Consider the following 20,776-nt stretch of genomic DNA (forward strand, 5'->3'; position numbering starts at 1 on the left):
TCTCTTCCAACAATGGACTGAATTTTACTAGCACCTCAGGAACAGTGAGTGTGGAGTTCCTGTTGTGTTCCTGACATCATTCTATTTTACCTAGGTCCAACAGAGCTGAAGTAGCCTCTTAAGGACCTCTTCCAGCTGCCACGTATGTTTTCCCACCAGCTTTTCACATGTTCTTTGCCACACAAGGGGGTCTCCTGTAGCAATATGCTCCATGGCAACCCGCCCTCATCAGCCCCAATTGTACACCACTCTGGCACCACCAGAACCCAGCGACCTGGTTGGGGTGATGCTGTCCTTGCTTTGTGTTCAGTTTGCCCATTGATAGCAGTTTTCTGTACCCTGAGTGAAGGTGAACAGGCTGCTGAAGCTCTGACCACTGGTTTACCTTCGGATCAGTCAGTATCTTTAATCAGGACATCTGCTCTGTCCCGCACACCACTGAATTGGAGTTCTCTCAGCCAGCAAGCTTTTCCCACTGGGGAAGGAAAACACATTTGGCCGAACGTCCTGATTTCACATCACAATCTTTGATTCCTCAATGGTTGAACTTTGCGTTGACCCACTCAGTTTGTCGAGGCGCTGTGTTACCAGAAAGTGTGAAGCTATTTGTTTTGTCAGGAGTTTGACTCTGTTTGCAGCACTGTTTTAGTTTTTACTGCCTTGGTTGAGTAGGAGAAAGTGAGGACTGCAGATGCTGGAGATCAGAGTCGAAAAGTGTGGCGCTGGAAAAACACAGCAGGTCAGGCAGCATCCGAGGAGCAGGAGAGTCGATGTTTCGAGGACTGCCTCACAGTGCCAGGGACCCAGGTTCAATTCCACTCTTGGACAACTGTCTGTGTGGAGTTTGTACATTCTCCCTGTGTCTGCATGAGTTCCCTCCAGGTACTCCAGTTTTGACCCACACTCCAAAGGTGTGCAGGTTAGGTGGATTGGCCATGGGAAATGCAAGGTTACAGGGATAGAGTAGGGGGCATGATCTGGGTGGGATGTTCTTTGGAGAGCCAGTGTGGAAATGATGGACTTGCTTCGCATTGTAGGGATTCTGAGCACAGATCTTTATTTATTATTAATATTATGTTGCAGTAAAGGTGCAAGTGTACACTCCAACATTTCTCAACAAATTATTTTGTACTGTAGAGTTATGTAGATTCAGACCACAATGTTATGGGGTAAATAAAAGTCTTTTTCATAAATTTGAATATCATTTTGTAGGAGATAACTCCAAAGGTACCTTCATGTAGATGGTCCATATGTTTAAAGTTGATGTGCTGGACTGCTTGAGGAACAGTGGAAACAGCAACGTGGTTCGCTTCTCACTCCCACCAACCAAGTGCAGCTCAGCCAGAATGAGTTCTATGTTGTAATGGTATCAGAGCATGAATTAGGGACAGTTTATTTAAGACCAACTTACCTCAGAAACGTTTGCTACAGGTTGGAATGAGCTCAGTTTATGCTACTGACATTTTAATGTGTGACAAATTTACTAAAAATAATCAGTTTGCTTCCAGTTTTATTAAGGATCTATTTTTACATGTTGCTGTTAGCATCTCCCGTCAGCACGTACATGTGTATGACGTACTGAAGTAAACCAGACAAGGTGTTAATTTGGGCATCTGTCATACTGTTTAAGCTCTCTTGCATTTCCATTTTTGAACCTCATTGCTTCTGAATTGCTAGTCTCTCAAAAAATAATTTGTTGAAGTCAGTCTATTAAATCTTCAAAATAACGATGGCTTCTCACTCATTCATAGCCAGGTTCCTTAGCTGCCAAGATGCCGAAATATTCAGAGTACCCTGCTGCACTTGTGATTAAAATGCACTAACTGCAGTGGATGCTCTTACCACAATACCTGCAGCATGTTTTTGAGTGAAAACAATGAAATCTTAAACTAGTTATGGTATATTTTCAAGCTTTAGTAAATATAAGTTTGAAACCTTAGATTACTTACAGTGTGGAAACAGGTCCTTCGGGCCAACAAGTCCACACCGAGCCACCGAAGACCCATTCCCCTACATTTACCCCTTCACCTGACACTACGTGCAATTTAGCATGGCCAATTCACCTAACCTGCACATTTTTGGATTGTGGGAAGAAACCGGAGCAAACCCACGCATACACGGGGAGAATGTGCAAACTCCACACAGTCAGTTGCCTGAGGTGAGAATTGAACCCGGGTCTCTGGCGCTGTGAGGCAGCAGTGCTAACCACCGTGCCGCCCACAAAATAGAAAGCAGGAATCATGCACACTTCTTCACCTGGAGGCCCACTGAAGATAATATAACCTCTGGAGATAATATAAGGTTGACTTATCATTAGCAGGGTGCGAAGACACCCTTTAGCTGGAATGGCTGAGCAGTGAGCTGTTTGATAGAATGAGGTAAAATCTCACAATATTTTCGGAGGACTTGTATACTGTGTGCTGGTGATACATAATTCACTGTTCTAACCTTTTGAGAATTTGCATCTCAAATAAATGTTTCCACTGTCTGGGTGGTACTGATTCTTAATGCAATGAGATTTGAACACACAAACAGTGCAAATATCATGAAGCAGTGATTCTTTATTCAACTGGCATCAGGTACTTACAAACATGAAAGGAGGTTTGAAAGAGAATATGCAATAATTAGAAGGAATCAAACTTGTGGTTTACTTCTGCTTGAGGAAGTCCATTCTCTGTCTGATCCTCCTCCCAATGAGCTGTCCTCTCCTCTCCTCAAGTAACCCTTTCTGTCAGAGATTGCCCCTACTGCAGTTCCTGGGACCTCCTCTCATCATCTAGTACACTGGAGGTGCTAGCACAATTGCTCAAGTTGCCCCTGTGACGATATTATGGCTTTAAGAGGTCTCTTTAGTTTTGGTTGTTTTTGAGGAGAGATTTTGAGATGGGGTATTGAGTTGTCTACCAAGCTAATACAGTAAACAGCTTGTGAGGCCCTGGATTCTTTTAAAAGTTAAAACAATAGAAACAGCGGGAACAGGTGGACTCAGGCTCTACAGAATCAGGGTTTTACTTTAACTCTTTGTAGTTGTTGGGGTTTTGAGGTTGGCTGTGGAAGATGGTATACATCTCTCTCAGCCACAGCAAAAAGTTGGAGTACTCTCCCTCTGCTGGAATTTTCTCGTGGTGTTCTTTTCTCCTCGACTGGAGAAACATTGCATGTGAGACAATCTATTTTACTGAATTTGCCTTTGTCAAGGGTGTGTTTATGGGACATTGTTTTTTGGAACAGTTGCTATTTAATAGTTAAATAATCTATTATTATGTTAAGTGTTCCAATAGAGTTATACCAATTCCTCTTTCTCTTGTTTGTATTTAACTGAGTGTAAAAATAAAGTGTGTTTTACTTAAAGCTATACGTGTGACCAATCAAATTACATCAGGATCTCAGCAGCTTACACTTGCCTTTAAATAAGATAAAAGTTAGGGTCTAGGCTCTCTCTTTGATATATTTGCAGGGATTTGGTTTGATCCATAACACCCTGTTAGATGCACTCACTCACTATTGCCACCTGCTGCTGGAGTTTCTGTTATAACAATTTTTCGCAATAACTTTCTGCCTGATCCTTAACTAAATTACTTCCTGCTATTTTAGCAACGGGGTTAATTGGAAATTACTGTTCTCCAATTCTATTCCCACAGCAATGCTGATAGCTGCTGTTGTGCAAAGGAAACAAATTGCTCAGCATGGGTTTCATTTTGATAAGCCTCTGGGACTGATGGACTTGAAGCAGGAAAGGATATTAATGTTTCTTTACTGGACCACAGTACAATTTTTATCAAATTAATCAAGTTCCAGTTCTAGAAGCCTTTTTACCAGGTGTGGGTAGATCCACAATGCCCTTAGGGAAGGAATTCCAGAATTTTGACCCAGCAACAGTGAAGAAACAGTGATATATTTCCAAGTCAGGATGGTGAGTGGCTCAAAGGGGAACTTGAAGGTAGTGGTGTTCCCATTTATCCGCTGCCCTTGTCCTTCTAGATGGAAGTGGTCCTGGATTTGGAAGGTACTGTCCGGTGATCTTTGCTGAACTTCTGCAGTGCATCTTGTAGGTAGTACACACTGCTGCTACAGAGCGTGGTGGTGGAGGGGGTGGGTGCTTATGGATTTGGTGCCAATCAAGTGGACTGCTTTGTCCTGGATGGTGTCAAGCTTCTTGAGTGTTGTTGGACCTACACCCATCCAGGGCAAGTGGGGAGTATTCCATCACATTCCTGACTTGTGCCTTGTAGATGGTAGATAGGTTTTGGGGAGTCAGGAGGTGAGTTACTTGCTGCAGTATTCCTACCCTCGGATTTGCTCTTATAGTCATTGTGTTGGTCTGGTGCATCAAGTTGAGTTCCTGGTCAATGATAAGTCCCAGGATGTTGATAGTGGGGGATTCAATGATGGTGACACCACTGACTGTCAAGGGGCAGTGGTTACATTGTCTCTTATTGGTGTTGGTCATAGTCTGGTATTAGTGTAGCATGAATGTTACTTGCCACCTGTCAGCCCAGCCTGGATGTTGTCCCCTGCAAAGAGGCAGCAGCAGGAAAAGGCAGACCCTTGTCTCCAGGTGGAAGGTTTTCAAAGACCCTGGAGCCAGAATGTTGTTACCAGCCAGACATCTCATTTACTCATTCACAGGATGTGGGTGCTGTGCACTCATTGCCCAGAGGGCAGTTAGGAGTCAGCCACATTACTCTGAGGGTCTAGGGTCACAGTTAGGTCAGGCCAGGACAATGCATTCCTTCCCTTTAGTGAACATGATAGGCTTCTCCATGACATTCATCAATGGTTTCATTCCAGATCTTCGTGGCTTTCAGCATAGCAGGATTCAAACCCAGGTCTCTGGATCATTATTTGGGTCTCTGGATTAAAAATGGGTGACACAGTGTCTCAGTGGTTCGCACTGCTGTGTCATAGCGCCAGGGACCCAAGTTCAATTCCAGCCTCGGGCATAGATTTAAAATAGTGATGGAAAAAGATAGACCAGATCTAAAAGTTGAATCTAAATTGGAGAAAGGCCAAGGACTTTTGAAAGCTGACTCGGGGGCAGATGTTCACAGGTAAAGGGACGGCTGGAAAATGGGAAACCTTCAAAAATGAGATAACAAGAATCCAGAGAAAGTATATTCCTGTCAGGGTGAAAGAAAAGACTGGTAGGGGCAGGGAATGCTGGATTACTAAACAAATTGAGGGTTTGGTTAAGAAAAAGAAGGAAGCATATGTCAGGCATAGACAGGATAGATCGAGTGAATCCTTAGAAGTGTATAAAAGCAGTAGGAGTATACTTAATAGGGAAATCAGGAGGGGACATAAGATAGCTTTGGAAAATAAAATTAAGGAGAATCCAAAGGGTTTTTACAAATACATTAAGGACAAAAGAGTAACTAGGGACCCCTCAAAGATCAGCAAGGCAACCTATGTGTGGAGCTGCTGGAGATGGGGGAGGTACTAAACAAGTATTTTTCATCAGTGTTTACTGTGGAAAAGGATATGGAAGATATAGACTGTAGGGAAATAGATGGTGATATCTTGAAAAATGTCCATATTACAGAGGAGGAAGTGCTGAATGCCTTGAAATGCATAAAAGTCGATAAATCCCCAGGACCTGATCAGGTGTGCCCTAGAATTCTGTGGGAAGCTAGAGAAGTGATTGCTGGGCCTCTTTCTGAGATATTTGTATCATCGATAGTCACAGGTGAGGTGCCGGAAGACTGGAGGTTGGCTAATGTGGTGCCACTGTTTAAGAAGGGCGGTAAGGACAAGCTAGGGAGCTATAGACCAGTGAGCCTGACCTCGGTGGTGGGCAAGTTGTTGGAGGGAATCCTGAGGGACAGGATGTACATGTATTTGGAAAGGCAAGGACTGATTAGGGATAGTCAACATAGCTTTGTGTGTGGAAAATCATGTCTCACAAGCTTGATTGAGTTTTTTGAATAAGTAACAAAGAGGATTGATGAGGGCAGGGTGGTAGATGTGATCTATATGGATTTCAGTAAGGCATTCAACAAGGTTGCCCATGGGAGACTGGTGAGCAAGGTTAGGTCTCACGGAATATAGGGAGAACTAGCCATTTGGATACAGAACTGGCTCAAAGGTAGAAGACAGAGAGTGGTGGTGGAGGGTTGTTTTTCAGACTGGAGGCCTGTGACCAGTGGAGTGCCGCAAGGATCAGTGCTGGGTCTTCTACTTTTCATCATTTATATAAATGATTTGGATGTGAACATAGGAGGTATAGAGAATAAGTTTGCAGATGTCACCAAAATTGGAGGTGTAGTTGACATCCAAGAAGGTTACCTCAGATTATAACAGGATCTTGATCAGATGGGCCAATGGGCTGAGAAGTGGTAGATGGAGTTTAATACAGATAAATGCAAGGTGCTGCATTTTGGGAAAGCAAATCTTAGCAGGACTTATACACTTAATGGTAAGGTCCTGGGCAGTCTTGCTAAACAAAGAAACCTTGGAGTGCAGGTTCATAGCTCCTTAAAAGTGGAGTCACAGGTAGTTAGGATAGTGAAGAAGGCGTTTGGTATGCTTTCCTTTATTGGTCAGAGTATTGAGTACAGGGGTTGGGAGGTCATGTTGCAGCTGTACAGGACATTGGCTAGGCCACTGTTGGAATATTGCATGCAATTCTGGTCTCCTTCCTATCGGAAAGATGTCGTGAAACTTGAAAGGGTTCAGAAAACATTTACAAGAGATGTTGCCTGGGTTGGAGGATTTGAGCTATAGGGAGAGGCTGAATAGGCTGGCACTGTTTTCTCTGGAGCTTTAGAGGCTGAGGTGTGACCTTATAGAGGTTTACAAAATCAAATCATGAGGGGCATGGATAGGGTAAATAGACAAAGTCTTTTCCCTGGGGTTGGGGAGTCAAGAACCAGAGGGCATAAATTTAGGGTGAGAGGTGAAAGATATAAAAGAGACCTAAGGGGCAACTTTTTCACGCAGAGGGTGGTAAATGTATGGAATGAGCTGCCAGAGGATGTGATGGAGGCTGGTACAATTGCAACATTTAAAAGGTATTTAGATGGTTATGTGAATAGGAAGGGTTTGGAGGGATATGGGCCAGGTGCTGGCAATTGGGACTAGATTTTGTTGGAATATCTGGTTGGCATGGACAGGTTGGACTGAAGGGTCTGTTTCAGTGCTGTACATCTCAATGATTCTATGACTCTAGAAGTCTCTGTTGCACATTCTCCCTGTGTCTGTGTGGGTTTCCTGTGGGTGCTCCAGTTTCCTCCCATTGTCCAAAGATGTGAAGGTTAGGGTGGATTGGCTGTCATAAATTGCCCTTAGTGTTCAGGGATGTGTAGGTTAGGTGGGAAATGCAGTGTTACTGGGAGGATGGGTGGATTTGGGTGCGATGTCCTCAGAGGGTCACTGTGGACTCAGTGGGCTGAATATCCTGCTCCCACACTGTAGGGATTCTATGATAAGCCATCAGCTCTCCCAATGTCCTAATAGGAAGTGAATGTCACTTCTGCTTTCTGTCTTCTTGCCTGTTCCCACTCAATTGTAATTAAAATTCTAAAAAAAATGTGTCGGGGCATATGTATGAACCATGTGATTCAGCAATGAGGTGGTTTCTTGTTGTTCAGCTGGTAATGCATTGTCTAGAAGGCAATCTGTTCAAAAGCATTAGGTAAAGGTGATGTAATTGATAGTTACTCTGACATCAACAGAAAGGGCAGAAGAAGTGAATTGAATTGATTGGAAAGAGCTTTATTGTTACATGTACTCACATGAGTCGAGTGAAAAGCTTATAAGTTGTCACTTACAGTGCCATCATAAATACAAGTTATCTTGGTACAGATTCTTCAGTACAGGTTCTTCACGAACAAAATGTGGGAAAATAAAGAAATAAACAGTTCAGCCTTGCAGATCATGGCAATAAATTACAAAATAAAGAAATTTAAAAGGTTGAGAACAAAGGCCTTACTAACTCAGTCCATACAGGCACCTCGACTCCAGTCCATGCTAGTCCTTGACTCTAGACTGTGTCAGGCTTCACCTTGAGGATCTCAAGCCTGGAGACTGCTCCAGGATCACCTTGAGGCCAGAAGTCCATGCCGAGGCCACGCCAGGCTGAAAGACAGCACCAGCTGCCAAACGTCCACCACACTGCACCAGGAGACCATCACACCAGGCTAGCAGACCACCACGCTGGGCCAGATCACAACACTGGGCCAGGAGACCACCGCAATGGGCCAGGAGACCACCGCACCGAGCCAGGAGACCATCACACTGGGCTAGCAGACTATCACACCGGGCCAGGAGACCACCGCACTGGGCTAGCAGACTATCACACCGGGCCAGGAGACCACCGCACTGGGCCAGGAGACCACCGCACCGGGCTAGGAGACCACCGCACCGGGCTAGGAGACCACCGCACCGGGCTAGGAGACCACCACACTGGGCTAGCAGACTATCACACCGGGCCAGGAGACCACCGCACTGGGCCAGGAGACCACCGCACTGGGACAGGAGACCACCACACTGGGCCAGGAGACCACCACACCGGGCCAGGAGGCCACCGCACTGGGCTAGCAGACCACCGCATCGGGCCAGGAGACCACCGCACCGGGCCAGGAGACCACCGCATCGGGCCAGGAGACCACCGCACCGGGCCAGGAGATCATCACACTGGGCCAGGAGACCACCGCACCGGGCCAGGAGACCACCGCACCGGGCCAGGAGATCATCACACTGGGCCAGGAGACCACCGCACCGGGCCAGGAGACCACCGCACTGGGCTAGCAGACCACCGCACCGGGCCAGGAGACCACCGCACTGGGCTAGCAGACCACCACACTGGGCCAGGAGACCACCACACTGGGCCAGGAGACCACCGCACCGGGCCAGGAGACCACCGCACTGGGCCAGGAGACCACCGCACCGGGCCAGGAGACCACCACACTGGGCCAGGAGACCACCGCACCGGGCCAGGAGACCACCGCACTGGGCCAGGACACCACCGCACTGGGCCAGGAGACCACCGCACTGGGCCAGGAGACCACCACACCAGGCCAGGAGACCACCGCACTGGGCCAGGAGACCACCACACTGGGCCAGGAGACCACCGCACCGGGCCAGGAGACCATCACACTGGGCCAGGAGACCACCGCACTGGGCCAGGAGACCACCACACTGGGCCAGGAGACCACCGCACTGGGCCAGGAGACCACCGCACCGGGCCAGGAGACCATCACACTGGGCCAGGAGACCACCACACCAGGCCAGGAGACCACCATACTGGGCCAGGAGACCACCGCACTGGGCCAGGAGACCACCACACCGGGCCAGGAGACCATCACACCGGGCCAGGAGACCACCGCACCGGGCCAGGAGACCACCATACTGGGCCAGGAGACCACCGCACTGGGCCAGGAGACCACCACACCAGGCCAGGAGACCACCATACTGGGCCAGGAGACCACCGCACTGGGCCAGGAGACCACCGCACTGGGCCAGGAGACCACCGCACTGGGCCAGGAGACCACCGCACCAGGCCAGGAGACCACCGCACTGGGCCAGGAGACCACCGCACCGGGCCAGGAGACCACCACACCGGGCCAGGAGACTATCACACCGGGCCAGGAGACCACCGCACTGGGCCAGGAGACCACCACCCCAGGCCAGGAGACCACCACACTTGGCCAGGAGACCACCACACCGGGCTAGCAGACCACCACCCCAGGCCAGGAGACCACCGCACCGGGCCAGGAGACCACCATACTTGGCCAGGAGACCACCACACCGGGCTAGCAGACCACCACACTTGGCCAGGAGACCACCACACCAGGCTAGCAGACCACCGCACCGGGCCAGGAGACCACCATACTTGGCCAGGAGACCACCACACCAGGCTAGCAGACCACCGCACTGGGCCAGGAGACCACCACACCAGGCTAGCAGACCACCGCACTGGGCAGTCAAGAGATTTCGAAGCCAGGATGCAAGATTGCCAAGCAGGGCTGGCAATCCAAGTCCGAGAAGAAAGAAGAAAAGAAACACAAAAGAGGGAAAAAAAGTCAGAAAAAGAAATGGATGGAGCGGCCAGGCTCTGGCTGAAGTGTCCTGCTCTGCTGCCATCCTTGAAGCGAGTGGAAGTGATTGGAATAGAGAGAGGTGAGAAAAAAACACAAGAGGAGGGAGGTCTTTGACATGACACTAGGGAGCTCTATTCAGTCACCCGCAATGTTGTGAAGAGAGGTTGGACAGACTGGGGCTGTTTTCGTACAAAAGTTCCAGGGACCTATGATCTATCAACATGAGCAGGGTGGTTTGAGAGAGAACATGAGTGACATGTTCAAATTATGAGCAGTCCTGACAGAATGGACAGGGAGAAAACGCTCGCCCTGCTGGAGGGAGCAATGGCAGAGATCGATGGTAAAGGGCGGAAGGTTGAGAGGAGATGTGAGGAAAATCCTTTTCACCCAGAATGCAGTGGGAATCCAGAATTCAATGCCTGTAATGGTAGAACTTTGGTAACATTTAAGAATTGTTCAGTGTTGAGATGGCAAGACATACAAGGCTAAAGAGCAAGTGCTGGAAAATGGGTTCAAATAGTTCGATGATTATTTTTGACCGGTGCGGACTCAATGGGATGAAGGGCCATAGACCTCTCTGACTCTAATGTATAAATGTAAATAAAGAGTGTTATAGTACTGAAGACAAGAGAGCAATACTCTGGGATAAGGGAGGTCAAATGGAAGCAAATGGTAGGACCCAAAGGATCATTCATATACCGAGGGATCTTGGAGTGCAGGTGCATAGTTCCCTGAAGTGGTAACTTTAGAAATAAAGTTAGAAGTTATAGTGGGCATCGAACTAGTGAGCTCCCCTGTTCCAAGGTTAATTTCAAGTGCTCATCCAATTACTTTTTAACGTTTGTGTGAAGTTTCCCGTCTTAGCTATCTTCCAAGAGCTCCAACACCCTCTGGGTGAAAACGGTTCCCCCCTAAACCTCCTGCTTTTCACTTTAAAATGATGCTCGCTTTCACCCTCACAGCTGGGAGATGGTGTGATAGTTGATGGGAGGAGTGCTGGCGATCAGGCCTTTGCTAAACCCCATGCTACTGGTCAATGTGATGGGAAACCTGCTGGACATTCTGCAGAGGCAATGTGGAAATATGGGGAGCATGCTGCGGGCTATATGCGCAGCTTTCCGTGGGCTATGGAGGAGTCTATCCGCACTATGAGGTCTGCTGTACGTAACAAAACCAAACACAGGACCTCCTCCATGTATAGCCAGATACAGCAATCTGCATTTTCTTGCTCCCCAGCCATGGGTTCCAGTGGCTAGTCAAGAGGATTTGAGGCATCTAGAACCCTTCCAGAGCTCGACCTGGCGCAGGAAGACAACACAATGCATTGGCACAGCCTGAGGAAGAGCATGTGCTAACTTTCCTTTCAGCACCCCTCCTCCCCACCCCACAGGGTAGTGATGGCTCCTTTTCCCCTCCGCTGTAGACCTGTCGAGCTCCAGTAGGTGAGAGAGGGGAATCACGGAGCCAGTGCAGGAGACAGTGAGCTGGAGCTCTCGAGATGATTATCCAGCACCTACCACAGACATCAAAGGCATTGGAGTGTGACACTGAACAGACGGGCACTACCTCAGCTGCTGGTGACAGGATTACACTGAGACACAGTGGACCAAAGAGGAAACTTCCAAGAGGAAACAAAGAGCACAAGTTCATGCAGCTGATTTTTCCTTAGGGCTTTCCCTTGTAAATATATGCCCAATGTAAATATATCTCTGCAATTGTTTGTGGTCATTGAGATTTGTTGATTGCATTATGAGGACTCTGTGCAGCTTGGGCCTCCTAGTCTGAGGAAGGGCATTCTTGTTATTGAGCAAGTCCAGTGAAGGTTCACCAGACTGATTCCCGGGATGGCAGGATTGATATATGAGGAAAGACTGGATCGACTGGGCTTGTACTCACTGGAAAGTAGAAGAATGAGAGGGAGAATCTCATGGAAACATATAAAATCCTGATGGGACTCGACAGGTTCTGAATGTTTCCCGATGTTGGGGAAGTCCAGAACTCGGGATCACAGTCTAAGAATAAGGGGTAAGGCACTCAGGACTGAGATGAGGAAGAGTTTCTTCCCTCAGAGAGTTGTGAACCTGTGGAATTCTCTCCCACAGGAAGCTGTTGGGGCCAGTCCATTAGATAGATTCAGAAGGGAGCTGGACATGGCCATTGCAGCTAAAAGGATCAAGGGGGTTGGAGAGAGAGAGAGGGAATGGGATACTGAGATTGCATGATCAGCCATGATCATATTGAATGATGGTGCAGACTCGAAGGGCTGAATGGCCTACTCCTGCTCCTATTTTCTATGTTTCTATGTTTCTATTACATAAGGATGCATATACAATGTTTGGGACAGGGACTGAACAGTCACATTCGTGTTGTATTTAGCGTAAAACATCCAAGAACTGAAATTCAATCTGTGTTGTTTGCAGACCAGAAAAGAAGAGGGAGCAACCCATGTGTGAGGAACACAATGATGAACGTATCAACATTTACTGCCTGACGTGTGAAGTGCCGACATGCTCCTTGTGTAAAGTATTTGGAGCTCACAAAGACTGTGAAGTAGCTCCACTCAACAATATTTATAAAAGGCAAAAGGTAGGTCTTAGTTTCTTTTTGCCACAGTTTCATCTTGTTTTGAGAAAAGCTCCGTCTGTCGTTCTCATTTAAGGGATAGAAGAATAATCCATTTCCGGGCCTATTCTCCTAACCCCCAATGGAGCAGCCTAGACTTACTTTCATCAGTTTTCAATTTAAGACTTCATAAGACGATAATCCTATCACACATTTGTTGGTTTTTTTTAAAGGGAACAAGCAACAGGATTAAGAATGTTAGAAATGCTTCAATTTGGGCTGCAGCTTAAAACGTTTTAGTTTTAAGTCTGAGATTAATAAAGTCTTGTTAAGCAAAGATATTAAAGGGTATAGGCCAAAGGCAGCTATATGGAGTTAGGCCACAGAGCAGCCATAATCTCATTTAATGGTGGAACAAGAACAAAGGCTAAATGGCCGAAACCTGTTCCAATATTCTTCGATATGGTAATACATTGCTCCCTGTTATCTACATCAATTACAATAGCGACTTTTGAGAAGATTTGTAGCTCAAGTTGAGGTTCTGGTGGTAGGTTTGCTTGCTGAGCTGGAAGGTTCATTTTCAGACATTTCATCATCATGCTGGGTAACATCTTCAACGAGCCTTCAGATGAAGCACTGGTTGTGTAGCCCACTTTCAATTTATGTGTTTGGGTTTCCTTGGGTTGGTGATGTCATTTCGTCTGGTGAGATCATTTTATTTTCTTTTTCTCAGGGAGTGGTAAATGAGATCCAAGTCAATGTGTTTTTTGATAGAGTTCTGGTTGGAATGCCATGCTTTTAGGAATTCTCATGCGAGTCTCTGTTTGGCTTGACTGAGGATGGATGTATTGTCCCAGTCAAAGTGGTGTCCTTCCTCATCTGTATGTAAGGGTACTAGCAAGGGTGGGTCTTTTTCTTTTGTGGCTAGTTGATGTTCATGTATCCTGGTGGCTATTTTCTGCCTGTTTGTCCAATGTAGTGTTTGTTACAGTCCTTGCAAGGTATTTTGTAAATGACATCAGTTTTGCTTGTTGTCTGTATCGGGTCTTTCAAGTTCATTAGCTGCTGTTTTAGTGTGTTGGTGGGTTTGTGGGCTACCATGATGCCAAGGGGTCTGAGTAGTCTGGCAGTCATTTCCAAGATGTCTTTGATGTAGGGGAGAGCGGCTAGGGTTTCTGGACATGTTTTGTCTGCTTGTTTGGGTTTGTTTCTACAGGAAAACAACACATATGGACCAAATGTTGAACTACAGAAGCAATCCCACAAACAAAGCTGCATCAGAACATTATTTCAACAAGCCACCACACACTGCAGCCCAGGGGAACTGTGAAGAGCAGAGGAAAATCACCTATACCGTGTATTCAAAAAGATTGGGTACCCAATGAGAACAGTCCGCCGATTTCTCAGCAACAAACCCCAACAAGCAGACAAAAAATGTCCAGAAACCCTAGCCACTCTCCCCTACGTCAAAGACATCTCGGAAATGACTGCCAGACTACTCAGACCCCTTGGCACCATGGTAGCCCATGCACGAGAGTTCCTAGAAGCTTGGCATTCCAACCAGAACTCTATCAACAAACACATTGACTTAGATCTCATTTACCACCCCCTGAGAAAAAGAACAGGAAATGACACCATCATAGGGAATGACATCACCAGAGGAAATAACATCAGGAAACCCAAGCATATAAATAGAAAGCGGGCTACACCACCGATACTTCATCCAGAGGCTCACTGAAGATGGTACCTAGTATGGTGACAAAACATCTGAGAACGAACCTTCCAGCTCCGCGAGCAAACCAACATCCTATAATACAATTATTGCTTTATGTTACTTCCTAAAAATAAATAATTACTTTTGCTGCCATAATACACAAAATATAAATTACAAATGCATGAATAATTTTATCAAAACTATCAGTGCTCACTGTTGTTACAATTGTGTCCATTTGTGTAATTAAATATAGATCCAAACGTTACTGTCAGTGATTCCCTACCTATCCAGAGGACGTTCCTCAGGATAGGTGAAGTTCTCAGAGATAGAAATCTTGAAAATCTTGACAAATTTCCATTTTGCATGTTAATAATTTCATTTTTGAAATCTTGTAAAAGCTACATCTTGTTGAAGAAACTATAAAGAGGGCTGCAACAATGTACTGAGTTACAATTATTGACCAATTCATTGGCTCTAAAAAATCTAGCTACGTACCTGTGAGATGTCAATTTTTTTCAGATTTTAAAAATGTTTAAAGCTTATTTCATTTATTTTTAGAGTTTCTCTAAGACATTTCATCTTCTACCTTAATCTCATTTTACTATCATAAGCTTGATGCTCCTTTAAAATGTTAATAAGTGAAAGACAATTAAGTCCTTTTTACTTCTGGTGTGCTGTTCGTAAGAATTCTTCATACAAATATCTGCTTTAGACTACTCAATGTCAGTATCTGCTTTAGACTGCTCAATGTCAGTATCTGCTTTAGACTGCTCAATGTCAGTATCTGCTTTAGACTGCTCAATGTCAGTATCCGATATTGCAGGCACCAGAATGTAATTAATATCAGGAAAGTGAAATCTACACCATGGCCTTTGCTAGATCATTATGTACAACTTCCTTTGAGCTTTGCAGGGTTCAATTGGCAGTTAGGAAAGCAATGTTAGCATTCATTTCAAGAGGGTTAGAAGACAAGAGCAAAGATGCATCACTGAGGCTGTATAAGGCGCTGAGCAAGCCACACTTGGAATATTGTGAGCGGTTTTGGGCCCCATATCTAACAAAGGATGTGTTGGCAGCGGAGAGGGTCCAGAGAAGGTTTTCAAGAATTATCCCAGGAATGAAGGGCTTGTCATGTGAGGAGCTGTTGAGGACTCTGCATCTGCATTGTTTCATATAACTTAAATATCTTCTGTTTAACATCATGTAGTTTTTAGTCAGGAACTCTCAAATTTAATATCACTGTGGATACATGTTTATTGGCAGTCTGTAGTTATTTATCTGTCTGTTTCAAATCATTACATGTACAAACGACTGAATGAAACTGTGAATCAAAAACAGAAATTGCTGGAAAAACTCAGCAGGTTGGGGAGCACCTGTGGAGAGTTACCATTTCAGGTCCAGTGACCCTTCTTAAGATTTCCAGCATCTGCAGTTCTTTTACTGTTTTTAAGTTAAAACAGTGTGTCATTTTAATCCTGGCTTTGCTGTTACGCAGTATGAGAGAAACCTTATTTGCGATCCTGATATCTGATTCTGTGATTCAGGCTATTTCTGCCAATTCTAGCTGGGCCCTGAAATCTTGTCCCTTACAACATCATTCAAAATAGCATTAAAATCGGACACTGATGGATCCTCTCATTCTCATTTAACTAATTTAAAGTTATGTGTTTTGTTTTGTGCGCAGTCCGAGTTCGGTGATGGAATCACAATGCTAGTAGCAAGCAATGACCGTGTTCAAACAATAATCACTCAGATGGAAGAGACATGCAAAAGTATTGAGGTATTTCCAATATTTGTGAATGCAAACAATTAGCATGCAAGTATTCCAGATATAATTTGATGTGACATTATTCCATTTTTAACAAACATATTTGTATCTTAGGAGCTGTACTTTTATATCTTATTCTGTTCTCTTAGGCCACAGTTCAGTTGTTCTGCTTACTAGCCCTCCAAAAATGCTGCTCTGAACTATTGGGACATCCAAAAGTTATGCAAATATGGAAAGTTCATAAATAGTTTTTCAATCGTTAAGAAGGCAGAAAAACAACATCATTGCTCAGTATCAGTGTGGAGGCAGATACAATAGGGGTGTTTAAGAGACTTTTAGATAAGCTCATGAATATGCACAGAATGGAGGGACACAGACCTAGAGCAGGCAGAGATGGATAGAGCTCTTAAAGATAGTGGAATCAAGGGCTATGGGGATAAGGCAGGAACAGGATACTGATTTTGGATGATCAACTATGATCATAATGAATGGTGGTGCTGTCTCAAAGGACTGAATGGCCTATTCCTGCACCTATTGTCTATTGTCAGAAGGGATTAGTTTCATTGGTGTCATGTTCATCACAACATTGAGGGCCGAAGGGCCCGTTCCTGTGTTATACTGTTCTATGTTCTATGTCCTACGTTTTATCTCCCTACAACATCAGAAGTCACATGATGACAGTTTATAGTCCAACAGGTTTATTTGAAATCACAAGCTTTTGGAGCACTACTCTTTCATCAGGTGAAGTCCCTACAACATAGAACATAGAAAAATACAGCGCAGTACAGGCCCTTTGGCCCTCGATGTAACTGATTAAAACTCAGTTTGTGGCCAGTCAAACCTGCACCCATCACATCACAGCATGCCTGAGGATGCAGGTTTCAAATAAACCTGTTGGGCTATAAGCTGGCATTGTGTGACCTCTGATGTTGTAGGGAGATAAAACATAGAACATAGGACATAGAACAGTACAGCACAGGAACGGGCCCTTCGGCCCTCAATGAGATGCCAAGAAAAGTAACTCTTTATCCCTTTCTTTATCATGGTGACCGATGTAGTGCATTGATACACAGCAGAAACAAAGATTCAGTGCTTGAAGTCATCCCTTACAAATTTTTTTCTTAATCCATCATGGGACGTGGGTGTCATTAGCTGGATCAATATTTATTGCCCCAACTCCATTGTTCTTGTGAAGGTGGGGGGGAGCTGCCTTCTTAAACCGCTGCAGTCCATGTGCTGTAGGTTGACCCACAATGCCCTTAGGGAGGGAATTCCAGGATTTTGACCCAGTGACACTGAAGGAACGGCAATATATTTGCAAACCAGGATGATGAGTTGTTTGGAGGGGAAGTTGTAGTAGTGATGTTCCCATGCATCTGCTGCGTTTGTCCTTCTAGATGAAAGTGATTGTGGGTTTAGAAGGTGCTGTCTGAGGATCTTTGGTGAAATTCTGCAGTGCATCTTGTAAATAGTACACACTGCTGCTACTGAGCATCGGTGGTGGATGGAGTGGATGGTTGTGGATGTAGTGCCAATCAAATGCTTTGTCCTGGATGGTGTCAAGCTTCTTGAGTGTTGGTGGGACAAATATTAGCTAGCACTCTCTTAAGCTTTTGTTTGAATGAAATTTGTTTGCCCACTTAATATTTTCGATAGAAAACATTATAATATTCCTGTTAACATTGTAGATGAAGGGTTAATATTCACGGGACCCGGTGCTAAAAGCCAGAAATCCTTTGTCGACGCTTTGTTTGTTTGTGGATGAAGGTGGATGGGATTTGAAAACTTCAACCAAAGTAATGAACGCTTCAATGTTGCAGGAGAACAGTCGCAGGCAGAAGGAACACATGTGTGAGAAGTTTGATGGTCTATACGCACTGTTGGAGGAAAAGAAAAAGGAAATGATGCAATATATCACAATGGAGCAAGAGGAAAAGATGCATCATATTCGCTCATTGATTCGGAAATACGCTGAACATCTTGAGGAGATATCCAAGGTCATTCAGTCCGGATTGCAGTGTATGGAGGAGCCTGAAATAGCAGTCTTCTTACAGGTACTGAGTTAAACAATGTGACTTCAACAAAAGTGCATAAGGATTTGCACATATCACCACATTGATACCACCCCCCTACTTTATCTTGGCAAAAAGTAATAAGGACTGACCTTCCATTTATTATTTGTCATAATAGTTAAACCTGTGGTAGAATATTTTGTCACATTTGGGATTGCTACCAAAAACAGTAATGTGGGTATTTTAACTGTTTATCTTCTTGACCCAGTGATGACTTTGGATCTCCACAATGTTGTAAATAAAGTAAAAGGAAGGTTCTGCTTTAAACCGTTAAGAAAGAGCAGCTCTGAGGAGATATTATTCATGTATCGTCAAGTAAGAGTTTATATGTAACTGAACATAACTGTAGATAATAACAGTTTGGTTTCTGTGGGATTGGATTCATTTAATAATAGAATGGCTGCAATACAGAAGTCAATCAGTCCATTTTTCCACATCACCTGTCTGCAAGTGCAACTCAACCACTGCTCGATTTGTGCCCTTTCCCCGTGGCCGTGGAAAGTTTCCTCTTGAGAGATTTCTCCAATTTTGGTTAGCACTGCCGCCTCACAGTGCCGGGGTCCCAGGTTCAACTCCAGCATCAGGTGACTGTCTGTGTGGAGTTTGCACATTCTCCCTGTGTCTGCATGGGTTTCCTCCAACGACCCAAAGATGTGCAAGTTAGGTGAACTGGCCATGCTAAATTGCCCATAGTGGATAGGGATGTGTAGGTTAAGTGCATTAGTCAGGGGAAAACGTCGAGTAATAGGGGAATGGGGCAGGTGGGTTGCTCTTCGGAGGGTCAGTCTGGACTTGCTGGGCCGAAAGGCTGATTTCCACACTGTAGGGATTCTAATTCTAATTCCTTTTGAAATCCATAATCGAATTTGTCTCAATTAAATTTTTAGGCAACATATTCCAAGTCCTGGCCACTTACTCATGTTTCTCCTCATGTCACTGTCATTTCAATCACATGAAATAGTCATCCTCTGGTTTTCAAACCCGATAGGAACAGATTCTCTCTGTCCAGACCAATGGTGATGTTGAGCATCACTATAGCATTTTCTCAAAACCTCCAGTCTATGGCCTTTTAGAATCAATCCCTATCCTTCTCACAGATTATTTGCAAAGTTTAATCTCGTGCCCTGTACAATCAAATCCACATCTTTAATATATGTCATGAAAAGCAGTGGACCCAATACCAACCCATGGAAATCGTACTATGCCCCTACTTCAAGTCTAAGAAATACCATCAACTGTTTTTGTTCTTTCATGTCATTCTGATAGCCTTGTATCTATGACATCTCTTGTCCTTTCATTTAGCAGGTTTCAAATCTCATGTCACCATTCTTATGTAGCTTTCTATCAAGTGTCCATTGGAAGTCCCTTTATAGCAAATCAACCTCATTAAACTCACCAGTACTCCCTCCTCAATCAATTTAGTTAAACACGTTTTGCCTTTAGTAAATCTGCCTTTCCTTAATTAATTTATAATTACCTAAGTTGCAGTTTTTTCTTGATTATCAATTGTAAAACCTTTCCCACCACTGAGGTTACACAGATTGGAATGTTTTTGATGGATTTACTTTTGAAAAAGTTTCAAATAAGGGTAACATCTGTAATTATCTACTCCTCCACATCAATCCCGTATCTAAGGCCAAGTAGAAGATTATAACAAGTACCTCTGCAACTTCTTCCCTTACTTCGCAGAGTTTAATTGCGTGCATTTCATCCAGTTCTGCTAACTTATCAATTTTGAGCTTACTTAAATTTTTTTGTTGAGAAGTTTTTAGCCTATTCAATTTCTTAACTATCTCTATTAGACATTAACAATATCCTCATTCTTGGTAAAGAGAAATGCAAATATTTAACAACTGAGCCGTGGATTTGTCTCCATGATCAATGAGGGAACTGTTTTTGTTCCCTAAGTGGCCACGCTCCTTGCACATTGTTACTAACATTTTACTGTTTATTTGTTTATCGAAACTTTGGGATTTCCTTTTGTGTTAGCTGCCAGTCTCTTCTCATACTTTCCTTTTGCCTTTCTTGTTTTTTTTTACACTTCCCTTCTGGACTTTTTATAGTCAGCGTGATTTTCAATTCGATTGTCATCTGCACCTGTTTTCTGCTGTTTTCTGCTTCATCTTACTGTCTATATCAATCACACTTTATCTCCTTTTTAAAGGCAACCCATTGTTCTGTTACAGTTCTATTTACCAAACTTTGCATCCAATTTAAATGGGTCACATCCATTCTTACCCCACTAAAATCAGCACTCTTCCAGTTAAATACTTTTGCTACGTACTGCTTTTTCTCTTTTCCCATAGACAAGCTAAACTCATGACACGATAATCACTATTCTGCAAATATCCCACCATTAACACTTCAATTAATTCACCTCATTCTTTCCCTTTGAGTCAGAGACACTCAGATAAAAAGGTCATAGGGTCATATAGATGTACAGCACAAAAACAGACCCTTCAGTCTAACTCGTTCATGCCGACCAGATACCCCAACCTAATCTAATCCCATTTGCCAGCACCCGGCCCATATTCCTCCAAATCCTTCTTATTCATGTTCCTATCTAGATGCCTTTTAAATGTTGCGATTGTACCAGCTTCCACCACTTCCTCTGGCAGCT

General features: G+C 44.6%; 1 protein-coding gene across 3 annotated transcripts in view; it reads left to right on the plus strand.

Annotated features, from left to right (window-relative positions):
• trim55a (tripartite motif containing 55a) overlaps window positions 1–20,776 on the plus strand; it is an 82,588-nt gene that overhangs the window by 23,338 nt on the left and 38,474 nt on the right. For all 3 annotated transcript variants that reach the window (XM_087985809.1, XM_043689271.2, XM_043689272.2), the window contains exons 3-5: window positions 12,461–12,626; window positions 16,001–16,096; window positions 17,905–18,138. In XM_087985809.1, coding sequence (XP_087841935.1) covers window positions 12,461–12,626; window positions 16,001–16,096; window positions 17,905–18,138 — 496 coding nt within the window. The remainder of the gene's footprint in view (window positions 1–12,460; window positions 12,627–16,000; window positions 16,097–17,904; window positions 18,139–20,776) is intronic.

The sequence above is a fragment of the Chiloscyllium plagiosum genome, unplaced genomic scaffold, assembly GCF_037043375.1.
Source record: "Chiloscyllium plagiosum isolate Xiang-an unplaced genomic scaffold, Cpla_swu_hap1 HiC_scaffold_4, whole genome shotgun sequence".
NCBI classification, from domain to species: Eukaryota; Metazoa; Chordata; class Chondrichthyes; order Orectolobiformes; family Hemiscylliidae; genus Chiloscyllium; species Chiloscyllium plagiosum.